At 38.1% G+C, this 21,964-nt stretch overlaps 1 protein-coding gene across 1 annotated transcript in view; it reads right to left on the bottom strand.

Moving 5' to 3' along the window:
- Positions 1-21,964, bottom strand: part of ttyh2 (tweety family member 2) — a gene marked incomplete at its 3' end in the record, with an annotated part of 73,999 nt that overhangs the window by 406 nt on the left and 51,629 nt on the right. The window contains exons 5-13 of the mRNA XM_079260388.1: positions 17,774-17,869; positions 9,336-9,408; positions 5,753-5,822; positions 5,591-5,646; positions 3,407-3,499; positions 3,215-3,307; positions 2,636-2,778; positions 2,065-2,250; positions 1,897-1,975 (exon numbers count right to left, since the gene is read on the bottom strand). Of these exons, the coding sequence (XP_079116514.1) occupies positions 1,897-1,975; positions 2,065-2,250; positions 2,636-2,778; positions 3,215-3,307; positions 3,407-3,499; positions 5,591-5,646; positions 5,753-5,822; positions 9,336-9,408; positions 17,774-17,869 (889 nt within the window). The remainder of the gene's footprint in view (positions 1-1,896; positions 1,976-2,064; positions 2,251-2,635; positions 2,779-3,214; positions 3,308-3,406; positions 3,500-5,590; positions 5,647-5,752; positions 5,823-9,335; positions 9,409-17,773; positions 17,870-21,964) is intronic.

The following is a 21,964-nucleotide window of genomic DNA, read 5'->3' as shown; positions in this document are numbered from 1 at the left end:
TTCATGTAGTTCCATACAAAAGTTACATCTTCAGTGGAATATTTCTGTAAATTATACCAACTTATCCTTGAAAAAAAAAAAACACTTCACATTTCATTGCATTTAATATGAACTCTGCTGCTGAGAAGTTAGTCCCAGCACAAGTGGTAGATTTGAATGACTGGAGCAGAACTGCATGCACATAGGAAAAGGGAACTAACAAGTGAGGGGGCACAATTGCAGTACCACCTTGTGAACACCAGAGGGAGACAAAACCCTTTCTACGTGAGTGTACAGTGTGGAATGAGGACAACAGGTTGTGAGGAATGAAAGCCATGCCAAACAGGAAAAACTGCACAGGAACCAAAGTTACGTGAGGTAACGGAGTGAGGCAACAAATGTAGACAGAGTGCAACAGAAGAAAAAGGAAGCGAGTTAATCCTGAAGAAGAGCAGAAAAGACTTACTCGGTTTCTATACTGCTGAGAGTATATCTCCAAAAGTTGATTAAAAAAAGGCAGAATATAGAAATGAAAGATACAAACACACACACACACACAAACAAATAAAAAAAATATAAAAGAAGCTGTTAGCAGAAGACGACTGCATGGTGCTGCACAATTGTAGTCATGAGGGACCATTTAAATATGCATTTCTTGCTGGTGTTAATCAGGAAATGAATAAGGCAGAGAACATTACGGTTTCTGTTTCATGTCCAGGTGGAACTATGAGCTGAATAATGGTTATGATGAATAAAAGACAAGAAAAACTTTGATATATACGGTACCTTACAACGATACCTGTACAAATTTAGTAATTAAAAGGTCTACACTTGCCACAAATGGATCAACAATAGAATAAACGTATTCACTATAAATGCCAACCTAACACGCATTTAAATGATGTATCCAAGTATGCCTGACTGGAATACTTTATTAAGAGACTATGCTCAATGAAAATTTAATTGAAAACATTTCTATTTTTATTTCTGTGATATAAGAAAATGAAGAGGAAGAAAACCTGGAGTGACGACAGTTTAAGAGTTAAAACCTACGTCGCTCCCTCCTGGAAAGAGGTCTGAAAGAAGTTAAATAGTGTTCAGTTCCTATTAAATATTAACCACATTACTTCTCCTTTCTTTGCTCTGGCACCGCAAGCCAGCCTCCCATAAGTTATGGACAACAGCTGAAGGCACAGTGTCTCATTAGTTACTTGAAGGAAAAGGAAAGATGTCCAGCTCTGGTCCTCTAAGGTCCACAATCCTGCAGGTTTTCCATGTATCCCTGCTCCAACACATCTGATGCAAACTAACCAGTCATTGTAGTAACTTCACTGGCTGTTGGATCTATTTATTGGAAGCCAGTAGGGGTGGGAAAATCGAATTGAAAAATCAAAATCTGGATTTTATTTTTGCTTCAAAATTTTAAAATCAATTTTTTGTTAAAAAATCTATTTTTTTTCCAAATAAATAAAAATAATCCATTGTAAATTTTTTTTTCATTTTTATTGTTTTTATTGATCTTTTTACTTGTCTTCAAGGGCATTGTAGCAGCAGAATGATGGTCTGGTTACTGTATTGTTTTTTTCCTGACTGAAATCAAGAAAAATGACATGCAAAAAAAAAGTTTTATACATTTATTTTATTTTTAATCTACAAAAATGAGCAATATCGAAGAATTGTGAGAATCGCAATTTAAATTGAATCTAAAAAAACTCAAAAAAATCGTAATCGAATCGGGACAAAAGCATATCGTCGGAGCGCAAGAAGCCAGGCGTGTTGGAACAGGGATACATGGAAAACCTGCAGGACAGCGGTCCTCGGGGACTGACTATGGGCACCCCTGCTTTCGAGGCTAAAGGTGAATCTCTAAATGAAATAAGATCATAAGAAGGACTTGGCCTCTGGGACCCAACGCACCGACGGGGGTGGAGATCCGCGTCCTATCAGAGGCACATTCTCGTACCGTGGATTTCCCCCAAAAAGCGCTGTCTGGTTCCTGGAAACAAGAGCGGAAAAAATGCGCCTCAGATGCTGGAAGATCGACTCTCTTCAGCAAGTAACACTTGGGTATCATCTCTCTCTCACATGTACTCAGACATAGGGGCGTTGGAGATGGTGGGAGCGGGAGGGTGCAGGCTGTTCTGGCTGCCCATGCTGCTGCTGTAGCTGCAGAAGCTGTGCATGTTCGTATGGTTGGGGTTCTGGGAGCCTATCCTCCTCGCTCGAGGGTTGAATGGGTCCTCTTCATCAATGTCATCGTAATCTCGTTCCCTGAACACAGAGCAGAAAAAAAAATCAAGTTTTTTTTTTTTTTTTTTTTTAAATATACTAAAAATATTACCTTTGAGGTGCTTAAAATGTAAATATGGACATTTTTTGTTATTGCTCTGTGCATGTACAGGCAAAAAGGAATTTTTCCTGTAAGATTATTTAACTTCAGCTTTAATAGAAAAGGATTTACTTAAAGAAGGGATTCTGTGGCCAAACAACTTCCCTTTACAGAGAGGAAACAGCATTTTTATAGGTAACCAACTGGCCGATTGCACATAAAAATAGTCACACACATGCATGGGTTGGCTCAGGCCACACAGAGATTAGTACTGCATGCTAAAATGAGGGCGCTTAGGCGGGAAGACAAGCCTGAGAACAAACTGACCTGCAGGCAATTTGTCTCCATGCCCTGGGAATGGCACACAGCATCACAGTGAAGGCACAGGCTGCAAGGATGGAGAAGAGGCAGAGGTACAGCACACCCTCTACCCCATCGTAGCACACCCCCACCATTGCATCCAGGTAGTCCTGACGCAGTCAAAAGACACAACATGAACACCGTCACAACGGCAACAAGCACTTTCCTCGTTGCTCTCATTCTGGCTGCCGCTTCTGAATTCACAGCAGACTAAATGAAACAAAGATGAAGAAGCACTTTGAGCGCCAGCGTGTGTCATCTCCAGGAAGAGATTTTTATTCATGCGCTGCTCATTCGGAGTGACGTTCGGCATTATTCATGTAAACCCCATTGCAGTAATGCGCGTACACTGTCGCGGTTGGGCATGAAAGGAAACTAAATCTACGAGTTAAACAAGTTCAGAAACTGAATTGGTTCTGTCGTTTTCTTGCTCTGCTCGGGTCGTCGTTCCAATTTGGGAACACGCTGAAATCCTGCATTGCCACTAACTCTCAAGCTGGCCTAGTTTGGACCGCTGCGTTGCCAGTTACGCTGCAATGAACAAACCTTGTTGAGCCCCCTGCAGTCCAGTAGGGCGGTGAGCTGGTGCAAGCTGGCCTCTGAGGAGTTGAGCAAATGCTGGATACCTAGAAGATCTCTCTGTGTGGAGAAAACATGACGCTGAAAAACACTCCACAGCCATGTGTGAAAGCATCTAATGAAATAAATGAAGAAAGAAAGAAATAGAACCCGCAATACCTCGGCTGTAGGAAACAGAGGCACGGCAAACTGCAGGAGTCCCTGGATCTGGATCTGCATGGTGGTTAGAGACCTCTGGAAGATTGTCAGAGGCTGCAAAGGATAGGATCAATTTGAAAGTGAACATATGAGATGTAGCACTGATCTCAGTGGAGAATGAAGGAGAGGAATATAACAACAGCGTCTTCATTTTATCTAAAAAAAAAAGTAAAACCTTTTGGCTGTAGAGGTGCTTCCGTGTTGTCGGCCTTGTAGGTTTATATTTTCACCAATGGGAGCAAATAATTCTCCACGCTGTCTTAAAGGCAGAACCTGCTGTCTTTTTTTTCCCCCCTTTTTAACAAATTAGCATTTAAGCATACCACGAATTACTTATTGTGCCGTATTTCTAAATTAAAATAGCATCTTCACAGTGATCCAAGCTAACATAAAAGCCTGGAAACCCTCTGGCCTGTGGGGGAGTATTAAACTGAAAAAGATATGGTTAATTATCCAGACTATTCACAAATATAACTGTGTCCTACTTTTTCCTGGATCGTTCATGTCTGCGGACCAAACAACGGCCCGATCAGTTTGGCCTTTTTTATTGTAGCTTGTTGAGCTTGTTGTTAACCAAATAAGGTAAACGTTGGACAGAGAGTTTATGGAGGAGGACAGCAGGAAAACAGAAAAAAGAGGAATTTAGGAGAAAAACAAACAAACAGATGCAAAAAAAAGATCTGGGTTTGGCAACAGACCGTGGTCCCAAAAGCGACTACAGCCTGGGATTGCATGAGAGAAAAGTAGATGGATAAAAAAAATAGACATGATTTTAAAAAATGAGTGATTTTTTTTTTTTTTTTTTACAATAAGCTGACGACTTGCTCATGAACTTTGCACCTGTTGGTTATTTTGTGGCAGAAAAAAAGCGCTGACTTAGTTTTTTCAGGCTGTTCTCATGCTGTTGTCTGCAGGGCATGTCTGGTAGTCACTTAATGAGATCTGAGCTGTTTTGGGTAAAAGCTTGCAGAAATGGACTTCACTGATGCCAGCGGGGGAAGAACTGATGTGACCTACAAATGCAACTGCTTCTCCACGCAGCGACAGCAAAGGGCCTCAGAGGAGTCGGAAAAGGAAAATTCACTAAATTGTTTCGTCTATTCAGCAGATTTAAAGCCGTCTTGGTAGCTTTGTGTTATTAAGGCAAGCTTTGGGAAACAAGAAACAACGGGGGCACAGAGAGAAGACTGTCTGTGAGACAGATGTTGAGCAGGTGTGGTTTGAAGGTGGGCTCAGTGAATTATAACTTCATGCTTATACATCATATTTTACAGTATAGCTGTTATATGTGTTCCATGTTTATTCATTAAATATGAAGAAATTCTTTCATTCAGACAATGAAATGCAATTTAACCAAAAGCTTTATTTGTTTTAAATACTAGTTTTAAACATCTATTTACTGTTTTTAACTAATTTAAATATAAATTTCTGTCCAGTATATTTTAAATCTTGTATTAATGGCAGATTTAAATGGCTGTGCTTTGTTTTCTCATGCATATCCTGAAGATTGTCAGCGGCGATCTGAGTCAGATGAATGCTGGCGCTGTCAGCTTGGAATATGTCAGTGCCATCACAGACAAATCATATCTAGTCATGGAATTCGGGTTGTCAGATAAACCCATTTCTTTTGGGCGTATAATGCTTTTAAACCTCGACCTGACCAACATCAGCTTACAACGCTGCCACCTCAGGCTTTTATGGTAGGCACAAGGGTTAACAACAGCAGCACTCCATTCATCGCTCTTCATACCCTGATGCACTCATCACTCCAGAGCCCAACAGTAATCACAAATCCCAGGAGTTTTCTTCACATTTTACAGGTGGAGAAGCTTTTAGCTTTGCTATTAAACACAGCAGTGAACCTAGTCTTTATGTTATTGATATTCAGCTCCCTTTAAACTTGTTTTGTTTGATTTCAGTTTGCGTTAAATAACTTATAACACTAATTTTTTTTAGAAAGTATGCTTGATATAAACTTTCTAAATAATTTCCTGCTGACAGAAAGTTACAAACGTAACTTTTTTTTAACCACCTAGCAATGCTTCCACCCACATGCAAATCACCTTATGACCTTTAGATCACCAAATGCTAACAAACAAGCCAAATCCGTTCACATTCTTCTCAGCCATGCAGCACATTTCTTACCTGCTGGAAGGGATTGGAGAGAGTCTGGTTGCAGTAAATATAGTAGTGGACAATATCTGTTGGAAACAAAGATATTTTCAGGCATTTTTTTTTAATTTGCCTTGGCAAAATGTAGCTCTGTAAAAGCAAAATGATTTGCTTTTGATTCACACTGAGACTCACCGGAGCCGATGATTCCCTTCGTCTGACTCATGATGTACTTGTCAGGAGACACACAGAAGTCACTCGTGCCCTGAAACGACACAGATGTGTGAGAGAGACGACAAATAGAAACGAAAATATCCTGAAAATGAATTTCTATTGTGATAATCAAGTTAAAGACAGGATTTTATTTATAAATCCTGATCGTCTGTAAATAATGCTGCTTTTAATATCCACTTTAACACGTCTAGATAGGAATCAGTTGGTAGATCCATCACTCACAACCACTTTTACTTTTTTTGGCAAAAATAACTAAACCTGTGAGCGGCGGCTTCCTCTGAACTGTGCTGTCTGAATGCTAAGTGTCCCCCGGGCTCAGGACAAACACACTGCATGTAGCTTAACCTTCTCTCGGGGTTACGCTAATGAGCCCCCCCCCAAAACACACAGATGAGATTCAGCAAGCTAGATTTCTCTGCAAACCCGAGCGAGTTTGTTATCAACAAGGCATAGCAGGGAGCTCTGTGATTCAGTGTGGTAGAAATCCTGAGGGGAGATGCTCAGAGAAAGCAGAGTTTTGACTACGACCGGTCTATAATTAGAAGTTCTGAGAGGGGGTTAATTCATTATGCATTTATTTCTCTCTGTTTTCAGGCAATAATCATACCCCAGGCTGTATTCACATGCAGTTTGAAAAATTCCATGCGGATAAACATGAATCTGTCAGTCAGGGAAACAAAACTATCAGTCGAAAATGCAAAACCAGATCTGCACGCTTCACTGCAGCTCCATCAGTTCAGCAGAACTGGGAAGTGGAAGATTTTCCCATGTAGTAGCTTTTTCTTTCAGGCTTTGTGAGGGTGACAGGTAGGTAGCTTATACACACACAAAAAACACAAATTATCCTAAAAAAATAAACAATCAAAACAAAAAAAAAAGTCCTATTTAACAGTGCAAACCCCCTTTATTTTAAATTTAAATCTCATACCGCAATAAACTGCTCACCTAAACAATTGTTATCTCTGCAACCAAAAGGTCTGTTTGAGCGTTTCTGGAGTCAAGTTAAAGGGGACACTTGTGAGATTTTTAAATATAAGTATCACTTCATTATCTATGAAAACTGTCATTAGCCTGTTAGAAAGGCACATTACACAGCTGTAGCTGCGTAAAAACTGTGATGACTGAAACTTAACAAAACTAAAGAAGTTTAGTACAGACGGTCGAGATGAAGTTTCCAAAATTCTCGTAAAGTTTGGTTCATTTGAAACTGAATTAGTTGTAAAGAATGGAGAAATGAACATTTGTTTAAGGATAGAAATGTGAGAAATGGAGGATACTGAGCTGACGACATGAAAAAAGCATAAATTTAAAGAGACTGAAATTAGAAAAGGTAAAGGCAAAAACTAAGAGTCATCATACAGTAGGTGAGACTGTTCCAAGTTGACGATGCAGAACATAAGTCTTCAAAGTGAAGCAAAGTTGCTTGTTTTTACCCAGCAGGTCAACATTTAGTCTAATTACACTTACTTTAACGAGGATACCAAATATTACCAATAAACGTTAGATAACTTTTTATATATTCAAGGCCAGTTTTTCCAGTGCATTTTGACAAATTTCTGGACCTCACAATAATTCTGCTACAACATGGCAAATTCACCAGAACTGGTAAACATGCACAACAACTCCCAGTCTGCAATCTGAAACATAGATGGCACTTCTAGGCTGCCCTTTTTTTGAACTTTTAAACATGCAGAGTAAATAAGGTAAATGTTATGCAAATGTTGCATCTGCTGTAAAAGTGCCACATCCATACACACAAAAAACCCCCACAAAAACAAACACGTCCCCCATATCGGCTCTGATTAGCCACTGAGTGCTGTGCAGACCATATAAACTTGTCAAGCTCCACAGATTAAGTATCATTAACCGTCATGCAGGCAGTTTACATACACTTCTTCCCTGCTGCTTCCGCCATAAATCCTCACATTTACACAAATAAACACAAAGAAATCACTTGTATTAATTCATGCAGGAGAAAAAAAAATACTCATGCAGGCTGAAGAGGCATTTAAATTTGTTCATGTAATCGCTTTGTTTTTAAATTGCAGCCATCATGATGTTTCCTCTCCGGCAGAGTAAAAGAGGACTTCCAACCGTACGATCCAGTAAGGGACAGCCACTACACACTGCTACACAGCAGACAGTTTACGTAACGGTTCAAAGTAATTGCTATGGTTCTGTAAGAGGACAGAACGTGGCAACGATTCAGCTGAAGCAGCTCCCAAGTTACATTATTCATTTATGATGCAAAGAAGTTAGAAAACGGGAACCTCACTGGCTTCTCACTCTGCAGCTGTAAGCAGCTAATCATAAGTGTGTTTAAATAAAAACAGATAAATATAATGGACAAGTTATAATGTACTTCATCAAATGCTTAATGGATCGGAAAGGCCAAACTCTGTTTAAGATCTTTGATTTTTTTTTTTTTTTTTGTCTTTTAATGCAAATGTCCATCTGAACACAACATGTGTTCCAATACAGGAGGCATATTTGTTAAAAAGTTCTGTTTTTGTGTCATGTTTTTGCACATCTTTGTGCTCCAAAGCGTTTTTAGAAAAGGAATCCACCAGGGAATTTCAACGATCGATCGAGCAACCACAAAGAGAAGAGACTTGCAAAGGGAGACATTAATCTAACAGATAAAATAAGGAAGGAAATAATCTTTCAGGATTAGCAAATTTAATTCACAGATGTTAACAGCTTCAAACGTAACACATTAAAACCAACGTGAGAAAAATGATGCTCGTGCCTGACACAGCCGTGTCGAACACAAGAGCTATTTATTCTCCCACATGTTCCCCAGTTTCATATTTCACATTGATTTGCCCACTCAGTCACTCAAACACTTATAAGGCTTTTTTTTCTTTTTTCTTTTTTAATGTCTCTGAGATGTGTGACCATGAAACTGTGGTATAGCACAATGGAACCGTTCATCTTGTCATCATATAGCTTTAATTAGAGTTACAGTGTTCTGTCGAGATCCTTGACCAGTTTGTGTGACAAAGTGTGAGTTTGTGCTTTTGTTCTTTTTCTTTGTCGTCATCCTGCTAAATATAGACTGAGATCAAAGGCACATGAGGAAAAGATAGACAACTGTGATGAGAGGAATTTGAGACTGGGCAGAGTGATTTAGATGACACTGCAAGGCTGAAACAGGCCTTTTGTGCTTTCAGACATTCTTCAAAGACTAGTTTAAGCATAAATCGAGGGTAAAGAGGCTGGAAGATCACTGATTGGCTGCGGTGCTGTTTCATGCATGCGTTTTGTTTAAAATAAAAAGTATTGCTATTAAAACTTTATGTAATTCAGTGAACAAATGTTCTTGTTTCACAATTATTTTCTAAAAGATTTTCTACACTGAAGCAAGGAAACAAAAATAGTTTGTTTTATCCACACAAGGTTATGTGTGTCTACATCTATCAGGCGTATAAAATTATCTCCTTTCTCTTTGCCATGTAAGACATTTTTAGAAGTGAAGAGTGTGAAATCACTGTCATGTATGATAAAAGTTAGACGGTTGTTTAGGAGGAAGTAAGCAGCTCACCACAGCAGTAGCCAGGTCAGCTCCCAGGGAAGCCCAGCTCAGGATCAGCATCAGGACTCCGAACACCATCATCCTGCAGGCACACAGAGCAACCGCATGGTTACAGTTGTACTCCATTAATGAATAAATTAGTCAAATCAAATGTACATCAACTGTGCACCACGTTGCTGCTATTCATTTAATTTAATTATCAATTTCCAAACAACTGAAGCTGTAGGCGTCACCTCAGCTGTAATAATAATCTTGGCCACTTGGTGGCAGCAGAAAAAAGCTGCAAACAAATCAGACTTTTTGAGTTTAATTTCAGTGAAAAGTTGATTGATTTTACTTTTGATCACCTTATAAAAGGTAGTGATGGAACCCAGTAACGTCCAAAGCTAAAATAAATATTTAAAAAAATATATTTTCTCCACAAGATAAATAAATGTAGAGGGTGTTTGCTTATCACTAGGGTGTTAACATTTAATTTTGTTATCAAGATACTTTGGTGTTATCGTAAGTAACGTATGTGTTAGTAATAATGTTATAGAATATTGTTGTTTTTATTAAAGATAATGACATATCATTAGGAATATTATTATATTGACAGAAAGCTAAGAAATGGATTATTAATGAGTCATTAGGAGGGGGGTGGGATAATAAAAGTTTTTACTACGTACTCCTTTTCAGATATGTAGAAAGAATATGTAGTTGTCAGATATGTTTGCTTTATTTACGTATTAATATTTCTGTCTGCTCATTAATGTATTATTATTGCTTGTCTTTTACGTGTTCAAAATAAATTCAGAAGTTCAATTTAAATTAAAGTATTTTGTCCTCTTTAAAGCTGTTTTAGTGTTCCCTAAACAACAGTATACCCTATAGAAACATAGGCAAATAGAAAATTTTTTTTCTGTTTGGTGTCCAACGAGTATTGCGTGATTGGTCATGAAGATTGAGAAGTGGAAAGTAGCCCTAATCTCTTTTTCACTTATGGAAAAAAAGCTTCCACAAGGCCTGATGGGTAGTTCTTTTAAGAGAAACAGCTGACTGCAGCAGAGAGTAAGTACATGAATGCTTGGTTTAGTTTTTGGCACCTGGAAAAAACAAACACATTTCTTTGTTCTTGCAGGGTTTGTATAGTCCTTTAAATAGCGGTGTCCAGTTCCGATCCCCAAGTCTTTCCTGCAGGTTTTTTTTTAGATGTTTCCTGCTTCAACATACCCAACTCAAATGAATTTATCATAGATAGTTAGGAAAGAACTTGACAATAAACTGTTAAGAAAATCAATTTAATATATATTAGGTGTGATGGCACAGGGAAACACCTGCAGGACGATGACCCTCAAGGAACAACAAAGGCAAAGGATCTGATTGGTTCATAACAGAGAAGATCCACTGTTGTCTTGTGCACCCTTAGAATGGAGGATTTGATCAAAGTCAATATTCAATCTGTCTGTTTTACTTAACTTAAGGCCATTTATGATGAACTGGCTCAAATTCATGTGTTTATAAAGTACCCTGAGATGACATCGTTGTGAAGTAGCGCAATGCAAATAAAACGGAATTGAAATAAATCATCAAATCAAAATCAAACTTTATTTCTATAGCACTTTTCATGCTTAAAAAACAATACAAAGTGCTTCACATAATAAAACAATTTACATCAAATAGATAAAACACACACACATATACATCCACAGTCCCCTTACACCAACCCACAACCACCCTCCTCCGTGCCCTATTAGCCTCTATAATATTTAAAAGAAGACGAATGGCCAGGTACATGTGCACTAGATAAGGAAACAATATCCTCAGGGTTCATCTACACAAAGGGCTACCCCCACCCACGACCACCCAGGCCATCAGGGTTATAATTTGGCCTTAAACCATTCAGTGTTTTTGGAAACTAAAATTAGGATACTGAAGTCAGTTCTTTGAAAAAAAGGAAGCACGTGTAAAGATCTGAGGAGTTGAGTTATATGATCCACTTTGACTGGACATCCCTGCCTTAAAATCTCCCATGAGGGGCTTTGAATGGTTTCTGATTTCACTGGGTTGGACAAATCAAATAATGTGTGGAGAGATTTACCATCTCTGTCCAAGGTGTGGTGATTCCTGTTCCCTGGTGGGCGTGGTCAGCTGGGACCTGGAGGCACAGCTGATCCACATTTCAGCAATCAACGCACCACCTATTTAAGACCAGCTCTGCCTGCTATCCAGCGCCAGATTGTTGATTGCCCTGCGGTAAAACAGCTCTCGGCCTCAGCTTACGTTGCTTGTGCTTGACCTTGATTTGTAACCTGTCCTGTCCTCCTCCTGCCAGAGAAAGCCAGCCTGCCTGCTCGTTCGCTTGCTCCCCTGCCTGCCTGCCTCCTGATGCTCGCCAGTCTGCCAGTCTCTGAAAGTTCCGCTGGAAGAATTCACAGGAATCTGTGGGAAATCAATAAACCTCTCTCTGTACTCAGACAGTGTCCACTCTTTGGATCCTACTAGCCCCTCACCCACAACACAAGGAAAACAGTGACGTATAACTTTCCGTTGGTCTGTTGCCATAGTTACATTTTATGACATATAACAGCTCTATTTTCACATTTGTTATAACATCTGTGTGGTATTTTAATAATATACTATGTTTTTTGGTTACATTTTACATAATGTCCAAATTTTCGATAACTATTATACCACTGCTCATTATGCATTCAATATAAAATATTTATTGTAGTTGTTTTTGTTGGTATACTTGCACAACTTGAGAACAAAAAGTCTTAAAGCTTCAGGAAAACAAACCAATAACAGAAAAGGGGTAAAAATCTTAGTACAAAGTAAAAAACTGAATGAATATGGCGATCATAGGGAGTATTGTGGCATTGAATTACTTTAAATCAAATCAAATTTTATTTATAAAGCGTTTTTCATGCATAAAGCAACACAGAGTGTTTTACATTACGAAAATAATTTATACATATTAAAAAGAAAATTTAAAAAGCCTCCACATAACGCGTTAATTCATAGCAGTTTGTACTGAAAACACACAGCAGACGCTCAGAGGCAAAGAAGAGTTGATCTAATCGGCCTGCCATCAGCAGAAAAAAAAGAAAAACACCATTCGAGGTCATGTTTATGTTTCTGCTGTTTTCTCTGCAGCTTCAACATACAGCTGCAGCAGAGTTCAGGGACGCAGCAGCGCTTCGGAGCTCCGCTGGCCTACTTCTGATTCAACCCCCCCTGGGTGGATTGGCGTTCCACCACCCATAAGGATGGAAACGTCTGGTTTTGGTTTTAATGTGGGCTCCCACCCTGATGATTGTAATTTATCAGAAAATGACATCAAGTGCATGTGACCGTATAGGAAACTGGAAAATTACAGCGACAAGGTGTGAATTTCCAGTTGCAGGAAATGGAGGATTTAAGGATTGATACCTTCTAAAAAAAAACGCCCCATTTAGGTGAAACTATCACCAGAGATCCAATAAGCACCTGGTATTAGCTCACTGAGGCACTCTGAAGGCTCACCAACAGAAGTTTAAATACAGAATATTTTTTTCAGAGCATGTCCAGGCTATTAATCAGCCCGTTTGTCTTTTAACACTCGTCAGCAGCAAAACCAATCCATTTCTCACCAGACTGATCTTCCAGCCTTGTACTTACAAGCTCCCATGTCTGTGCTTTGTCCTTTATCCTTTTTTTTTTTTTTTTTTGCTATATCTGTATTCCCTTGGATCCTCTTCAATGCTCTCTGCTTTGGATCTTTTTTTTTTTTTTTTTTTTCTTGCTCTTGCAGTTCATGTCCCCTCCTCTGTCTAACACAGATGACCCAACAAGCCCTGACACTTACTGAGATAAGAGACTGAGGCTCTACTGAGCTCTTATCTGCATTTAAATGAGAAAAAAACCCAAACATATTTGTTACAAAACCTGCCTTACTGTCCTACTGGTCCAGTGTGGTGAACTATAACGTCTGCATATATCTGCCTAAAGCTGCATGGCAATATTTTTATATCATTTCTGTCAGCAACATACACCAGTGCCATTTTTGCTGCTTCCAGCTGTTCTATGATTCTTCTGCAACAACGCTACCATGTTCTTGACCATAATGTGTTATGTTTAAAGTTTCAACAGTGTCTCTTTGCAACCTGGGAAGAGAGGATAAGGAATTATCCCATGACTAGTAAGCAGTTGGCCATTAACTCAAATAAGGAGGTCAGACAGGTGACAGACAGAAACTGGTGGTTTGAAATTTGTTCAGCAATTAGTTGAGAAAGACTGACCTACATGTGTGTGAGTTCATCTATTTGTTGGTGACACTGAACTATGGAAGTTACTTTACACAACAGTTACAAAGAATGACGGAGCAAATGGGGGCAGTGTCCTCTGATTGCCCCGTCAGTGCAAGCAGGTCATGTCCCAACCGAGCGACACTGTATTGCACAGTTTTGTGCTCGGGTAAGCAAAGAAGATTCACTGAGATCCACAGAATGGCAGCAAATGGGCTGTAAACCTGAAGCAAATCTCATCAAGTGAGAAACTTGCAGAGGCCAGTGAGCATGGCAGATGACGCAATGCACGCAAGTCGCTCCGAGTTAAAGAAGATTTTCTTCTCAACAGAAAATTACAGCTTATTAGTGGACTTTGTTTCATGGTGCAGCTTCACGTTGCCGTGGACAACAGTGTACTGAAGTCACATACATACATTGCAGTCACTTCAAAATTCGAGAACTGCCTTTTAAATAAATCATCAAAGTACCTGACTTCTTATTTTGCTTTTTTTAGCTTCAAACCTGTGACCTGGATTTTTTGGACCATAGCTGCACCTTTAGTAACTCGTGGAATATTAAAGACCTGTGTCTTCTCCATTCTCATGTATTTTACACTTAGCAGTCTGCATTGGAAGGTCATTACTATTGCATACTACTGTATATGCACCAAGGATGGGGTATACTGTCCTTTGGCTCACTATACTGTAAATATATAAAGCTCAGCAGGAACAAGTGGAAACCTGCAGGAGAAAAGGATCGTAGTTCCTGGAAAAGGAAGTCAGTCCCAACAGACCCCCAGTTAGCTAGTTAGTAGGACTGATCTCCTGTTAGCTGAAAACTTGTAAGTGTTCCCAGTTTTCTATCAAACTAAGTATTTGCAAATATTCTAACAAATATTCTTTTTTTAAAAATTTTTTAAAAATATATAAATCAAGAAAAGGCTTTTTCCAGATTTATGTAGGTAACTACAGTCCCAGTTCCTGACTGGGACTGTAGCTACCTGTCCAGATCAGGCTGTGTCTGGTTCTTGGAAATTACAGCGGAGATTCATTCAATAATATTAAATAAAAATCAATAGAAAAATTTGTCAATGTTTTTTAAGATTCATCCAAAACTCGAGTAACTATAAAATCCTAATAATTACAATATGCAATATAGAGAAGTATAAGAAAACGAAGAGAATATAGAGGACACAGAGTATGGATACAGAGGAGAAGGGGGGCTCGGTAGTCAGTTGTTTTATTTCATTTTTATTTATTTACTTTATTTATAATTGGTATTTTTACTCATTTATTTACTTAGTTATTTTTTATGTGCATGCCACTTTTCCTTTAGCTGGAAATTTTAAAATCCCAAACTATCCCAAAGGGATCAATAAAGTTAAGTCTTAGTCTGAGTTTGTTTACCTGTAAGCCATTAAATAAATATTCAAAGTAATATTATAAAAAAGATTAAATAGAAAAACATTTGGGCAGTTTTCCAGTTGGATTTTTTTAAATGAACGTGATATTAAAGGCAATATCAAAAGGGCTACACTGCTGTGAGTCATGAGAGAGTGGAAAAGGGCTCACGTCGGGCTGCCAGAACTAGACTTTACAGGCTTTGCCTCATTTCTGTTGTTACATTTCCTCAGGCTTACAGAGTGTTAGACGGTGGTAGTGTGGACATGAAAGGTTACTTGAACAGCGCTGGCTTTCCCTATAAAAATAGTTTATTAGCTTGCACACATAAATTCCGTTCCACTTTGGTACTTCCTATGTATCACCGCTTATGACAACTCAAATGATTTCTGCCAAACATGACGATGCCTTTCCATTCTTTGCCTGCTTTAGTCACACGGAAACACTTGCAATCCATACAGTTAAGCTTGTAAAAGGGTTAAGTGCTCTTAATACTGATATTTTAAACATTGTATTCACCACAGGGATCATTAAGACCTGGATGTTCAGGTTTATATCCTCATATGTAAGACTGAAGACATATAGCTAAACCATGCATTCAAATAATGTTGGGTAAATACAGTTTAGCATATTAAAACCAATGTCAATCACACAGCAGTAGCAGAAAATGTAGGAAATGAGTTTATAAAATGTATTGTGTGTTTTTTCTATATTTTAACACCAATGTCAAATATAAGAAAGCTAAATAAAAAGTTAGACCACGTTTATTTTAGTTTATAAAGGTTTTGCAATTGACCCATTCCAGAAATCTTGTATTTATTGTCGTCTAACAATGCTAATTTGGCACCTGTCTTGCATTCTGACTCTTCTGAGTTCTTGCTTGTCTTATATCCAAGATGGCTAACATGTAGGAAATGCAGCTGCAGGCATGTGATGAAACAAAACAAAGCTGTAACTAATTCTCTGGGCTGGAACACAAATTTGTGAAGTACAGTTTCTAAGCCACTGGATGCTGCGGGACTATAATGGTTCCAAGCATATCAGAATTGAAAGTCACTGTGGTATCACAATGATTCAGAAGATTTGAGTTTTAAGGTCAGACACTTCTGTTGTCTTATTTTAAAAAAGTAAAAAATGATGCAACTATATCATGAATGTTAAAAGGTTCCTGGCTGGGCTCGGCCCCCGGTGTATAAATAACCTAAAAACACTCCTGGTATTTACTCTTTATACTTTATAATTTATTACCATATTTCTGATCTAACACCAATTCCATAAAAAGGAGGTTGAGAAAATTTGTTTACAGTGTCAAAGTGTAAAATATAACTTCATAAAAAAGTTAAAAGAAAAGGGAAACCCAAATACATACTGGTGCCAGCAAAGTTTATAGATGTCTCTTCCTGTTTCAAATGTGAGTGCAACTTCTTGTCAAAGCAGTTATTCTGTCTGTCACTGTAACACCCAGTCAGCCAGTCAGGAGCACCAGAAGGAGTTGGTTGGCCTCAAGAGTGTAATTTGCCTCCAACCACTTCCACTCTACTGGAAGAGAGTATCCACTGGGAAGACAGGCACTCTTTACAATGGCTCTTCTCATGTGTGCAGATGTGTTGGAGAGTAAAGTGGGGGGAGGCTTTGTGGTTAGTAGGGCAAGTTTACTGCAGCTCAAACCAACTATGTGATTGAAAGACATGAATGGAGGTGAAGACGGATTAAATGACCTGTGAAAGTTCCCTCTACAACATTAAGGCTGAGTTAAAATATAGATATACCACATGTATAGGTCAGTATTTGAATGCAGCAATAATTTAAGCATACTTTTCATTGCAATATTACAATGGGTTTCTTCTTTTCCTGTCACCTATAAACGGTCAAATCAATAAAATATTTAAGATGTAAACACTTTCAAAGAAGAAAAGCCATGAAAAACTCCAGAGATACACTATGTGTCTTTTACAGAACACAATTCATGTCCAGAGCTATTTAAAACAGGTCAAGTGTTAAACTGGAATAACAGTCAGCAGGAAGTTATATTGTTGATAACATCAAATGGCTTCGCTCCCATCTCTCCACAGCTTTCCAGTCCAATTTGTAGAGCAAAGCCATTGAGATGGTAACAACTCTGAGCAAGTTCAACCTCCTGCTGGCAACGCTGAAAGGCAAACGGTCAAATAAGACCAGGCTAGCTGAGCAGTGTTTATATATGGATATGATCCAGGGCTTAGCTGCCTTGTTCACATGCAGCTTCCCATGGGAAGAGACAGAAACTGTGCACCCAGCACACGGAAACTCAGCACTTTTTCTATTAGAATTTCTCTTAAAGCTTCCTTCTGTGTGGTATATTAAATATTAATAACAATCGTAAACATTTAATTGCTTTTACAATTAAGATCCAGTTGGTTATTTAAAGCTATTGATCCAAAAAAGAAACTATGTGTGAATGACTGAAAGATTTTAATTTATTTATGTTTTAATCATCAGAATATAAAAACAACTACAGTTTAACAAATCCTGGTCAATTAGAAGAGTTTTTTTTTTTTCTTTTTTACAGCAAAATGAGCATCGCTTGTTTCTTCAATGACTACCAGTTAGTATTTCAATCCACTCCTGCCTCTTTCCGGTACACTCCTGGCTTTGCTCCCCACAGTGTAATGTTATAGAACACAATAATCACACATAAAAAAAGCACACACCCTCAAAGATTAAAGAAAAAAGACTGCAGCCTTTTTCTTGTAAACGACAATGACAAGAAAACAGCCTTTCTCTGTAAATGTACCAGTTCTACAAAACACATCAGACTCACGTGGTGAGAAGCCAGCGGGATTGCTTGGCCAGTCCCAGACAGGCCAGCAGGCAGATGATCAAGTCCAGAATGAGGATCAGCAGGTATGTGAGCCACCTGCAGACATAGACAGACCCGAAAATGAAAACTACTGTAGGTGAATGCATGTTTTGGCACAATATGTGGAAATTTCAGAGACAGTTTTCTTCTCATTTTATGAATGATTTTAATGTACTGTTTGTACATCCAAACTATGTGTTTATCTGCATTAACATAATCTACACATTTTAGTTTGCTTTGCTATGTCATGATAGTTGCTAGGGGTTGGAAAATCAAATCGAAAAATCGGAAATCTGGATTTTTTTCTTCACAATTTTAAAATCTATTTTTTTGTTAAAAAAACTTTTTTTTAAATAAATAAAATTAATCCACTATGAATTTTTTTGTCATTTAAATAGTTTTGAATTGAATTTTTACTTGTCTTATTGGGCATTATAGCAGCAGAATGATGATCTGGCGACTGTGTTGTTTTTTCCTAATTGAAATCAAGAAAAATTATGAGCAAAAAGAAGTTTTATGAAAATTTTTTATGTTTTTAATCTACAAAAATAATCAATATTGAAGAATTTTGAGAATCGCAATTTAAATCGAATCGGCACCCAAAAAATCGGAATCGGAATCGAATCGAATCGGGACAAAAGCTTATCTTCACAGCCCTAATAGTTGCCTCACTTTGAAAGCCAAGACATTAGCAATGAAAACTCTCCAATGGACATGAACTTTGTGTGACAACAGTTACTCCAGGGTTAACATTATCACAGACCTGACCTGTCTTGCTCAGTTCTGGAGCCGTTTGAAGGCAACAAGTAAAGGCAGAGTCTATCAATTTCTGTACCTGAAACCTCTTTAATTCAGTCCAGTTTCAAGCTAACCTGTTTGTTCAAGTTTAAAAACTGTTATATCTTATTTAAAAACCTATTAAGGCTGGCAAGTCATAAATTGCCACAAAGAACAAGCTCGTTATCACATAGTATTTACTCGCTTTTCTCTGGCGCTCAGCAGTAGCATCACTACCGCTTGTCAAAAAATTAATTATCTTTTAGGGGGTTCTCATAAAAAAAACCAAAACAAACAAAAAAAAAACAATCACTCTAGTGAAAACATTGTTATTTTATGACAAAACTATTCAGAAAATGTATTTTCCCATGAAGTCAGTGAAGCCTGATGATTCAAAATAATGTTAAGAAGAACCAAAATAAGGTAAACCACAATGGGAAGTTGTCCCACTTCCTTTCACATCACCAGACACATGCGAGAGCTGTCAGCTGAGGTGTGTATGAGTGTGTTTGAGGGCAAACTCCGCCCTCTTCAGTGTAACCATCTGTTATGTGAACAGTAGCCAAGCTTGCAACCGGACATGGTAAAACCTGTCCAGATGGTAAATAATGAATGACTTCAATTCCATATGGCTGAACGCTTCGTGCCATCATAAAAATCTGGTGGGGTGCTTTCCTTTCACTTCTACACTGATATCAGTCAGCCTATCCTTTTTGTCAAATGCCATTATCTGTAGATTTCCAACAGCACTATTTAGTCATTCCTCTGCACTCATCATTCAACATTTGTCTTATTATCCTTTCATTTGTTTCTTATATTTCCAATTAACCTGTACTCTCATTAATCTACATTACTCTTTCTGGCAGGGTACAGTGCAAGAAGCTGAGACATCTACATGGGAGGCTGTTCAGTGACACCATGCAACCACATTTGTCTGTGTTACCTCAATCCAATTAGAGTCTGGCTAGGTAAAACATGGATACAAGAGAATGGTGAAAAAGGTTCACTTAAGTATGATGAAGTAATTTCCCAGAAACTTTCAGATGGCAGAAAACAGACTCAAATGTAAAAGCTTAAGCATATAAAGCATTAAATGGTCTTTGTTCCTTGAAGCAGTGAAGCAGCACAAAGTCAGTAGACCTACTGAGGACAAGCTTTAAGAGTAAACTCAACAGGTGAGAGGTCTGATGAAACATTTTGCATTGACACAGACAAATTGAAAATGCTTATGTAAACATCTGGCTGTATATCTGGCCCAACTGTTTGTTGGGGCGAGGCTGTGAATGAGAGCCCATTAAAAACTTGCAATTTCTGGCTGTTACTTGTCTGTCTGCTCTATTAGCATGTAGCTAAGTGGGTTATTGAGTTATCGGCAAAGCAGGGGAGTTACATTTCAGATCAATACAAACCCACCAGCATGTCTATTACGGCAAACCCCACAGACATACCACTGAGCCTGCCAAGGACTGAAAAATAGAAATTAGATCCATTTCTGTTCTAAAACCCTGCTTATGTCCAGCATTACACTGTATCTGTAGTGTCTGAAACAGAAGTGGACACACTAAGTCAAGGTATGAACACAACCGGTGCATTAAAAGCTGATTGCTCCTGCACTGACAGGGAATTTTGGATATCCATATGATCACATTCTTTCAATATGAACCTTGACCACACTGATGGACCACCAAGTTTCTCCCTCTGAATTAAGCAACAGAATTTCTGTAGTGGTTTTCTCTTGCTGTTCTGGTGACTGGAAAGAATTTCATCCACTTTATGTGTTAAACTGGCTCCAAATGTTCTGGATCCATCAATCTATTGTTGTTTGTAAGCACAGTGTGAACACAATGTTAAGGCATTGCGTGTCCAGTGCCATAGGTTCAGAACTTTATTATTGCCTGTAGAGTTGGATGTGGTTATGGTAGTTCCTTCTGATGTCGTATTTATTGTGCTTATCCTCAGCAATGAACACAAATAAAATGCGGATATCCAACTTGATTTGGGGGTCTCACATCCCATAAATTTAGCCAGTGCTAGTAAAAGGTGAAAAAATAATAATATATCTGGACTTATTTTTTATTCTAAAGATAAAGGGTAGAACAGCCAGAAACTGGTGAAGACATAAATCCATTACTTGCATGTCTTTACACACAAAAACAGAGGTCTCAAATATCACAACCACAGCAAAAAACACATGCTATGTAACTAAAATACCTAAAAAGCATACACAAAATAGTTGTAATAAATGGTAATCTGTTTTTCACATCAACTAAAAGCCTAAATTTTCCAAAAGATTAAAATGCCACAAGTCTAAAATGGCAAATGAGTTTGTAATGAAAGTTTGAAGTCATAAAATCCTTTTTTTAACTGATTGACTGGAAACATGGTGCCAACATGAGAGCTGTGCATTGAAACAAGGCTTCAAAAATACCTTCAAGAAATACAATGTGTGGCTAAAAACGTTGATTCATCTTAGCTGTGTGTAAAGTTCAGAGCAAGTACAGACAAAATGGAAAGGTAGGAAATGGGCTATATACAGGTTGACCAAGTAAACTATCAGTGACATAAAAAATATTATCTGGGATATAAATGGGAATAAATGAAAAGTAACTCAGCAAAAACAGGATTTTTTTTGTATTTAAGTATGAAATATTGGAAATCAGCTGGAGGATTAAATTAACATCTCAATTAATGAAAGTGAAGGAACAATCCCTTTTTTAATTTAAGGTAAAAATTTGTACTTTTTCCATTTCTTTCTAGCCTCTCCTACTATAATATGCATAGTCAGAAAAAATGCATTTACATGCATATAGGATCCCTTTTCCATGTAAATAGGCAAAGCTGTGTTAAACTGCCCATAAATTCTCATGTACATTATACTGGCTTGGCTGTCAGTCAATATATGCACCAGAGGGCAGAGCAGAGTTCACTTCTAAAAGCAAATGTTAGTTTCAGACAACTGCAAACATGTAGACGGTGGGGGAGGTCTTGAAAATGCACACTATCAGAAGAAACACCTAAAAATGCATTGCAATGGACAGTGATGCATCATTGTTTCTTCTTCCATGCTCTTTTTTTTGCTGTTCACATGTGAAATGCATTGCACAATACCACCCCAGCAGTGTCCAGTGGTAATGCTCTATTCAGGTATGCATTGGCAAGCTCTCGAAAAACCTATTAAAATCTGATTAAATGAATGCAGGGGGACTTAAATATGATTACTGAAACTGTTTGAGCAGGCCGTTCAGTGTGGGTTAATATTATAAAACAAGGACAAGAGTGCTGTAATAACTTTGCTGACAAACAGCAGAACATTTATTAGCTGCTAATCTACCATTTATGTGGCAATTAAGATGTATAAATAAAGGAAATATGGGT

Source organism: Telmatherina bonti, assembly GCF_933228915.1.
Source record: "Telmatherina bonti genome assembly, chromosome: 21".
NCBI lineage: Eukaryota > Metazoa > Chordata > Actinopteri > Atheriniformes > Telmatherinidae > Telmatherina > Telmatherina bonti.
The sequence above is the reverse complement of the archived record's forward strand: the minus strand, read 5'-3'. Positions and strand labels throughout refer to the sequence as shown.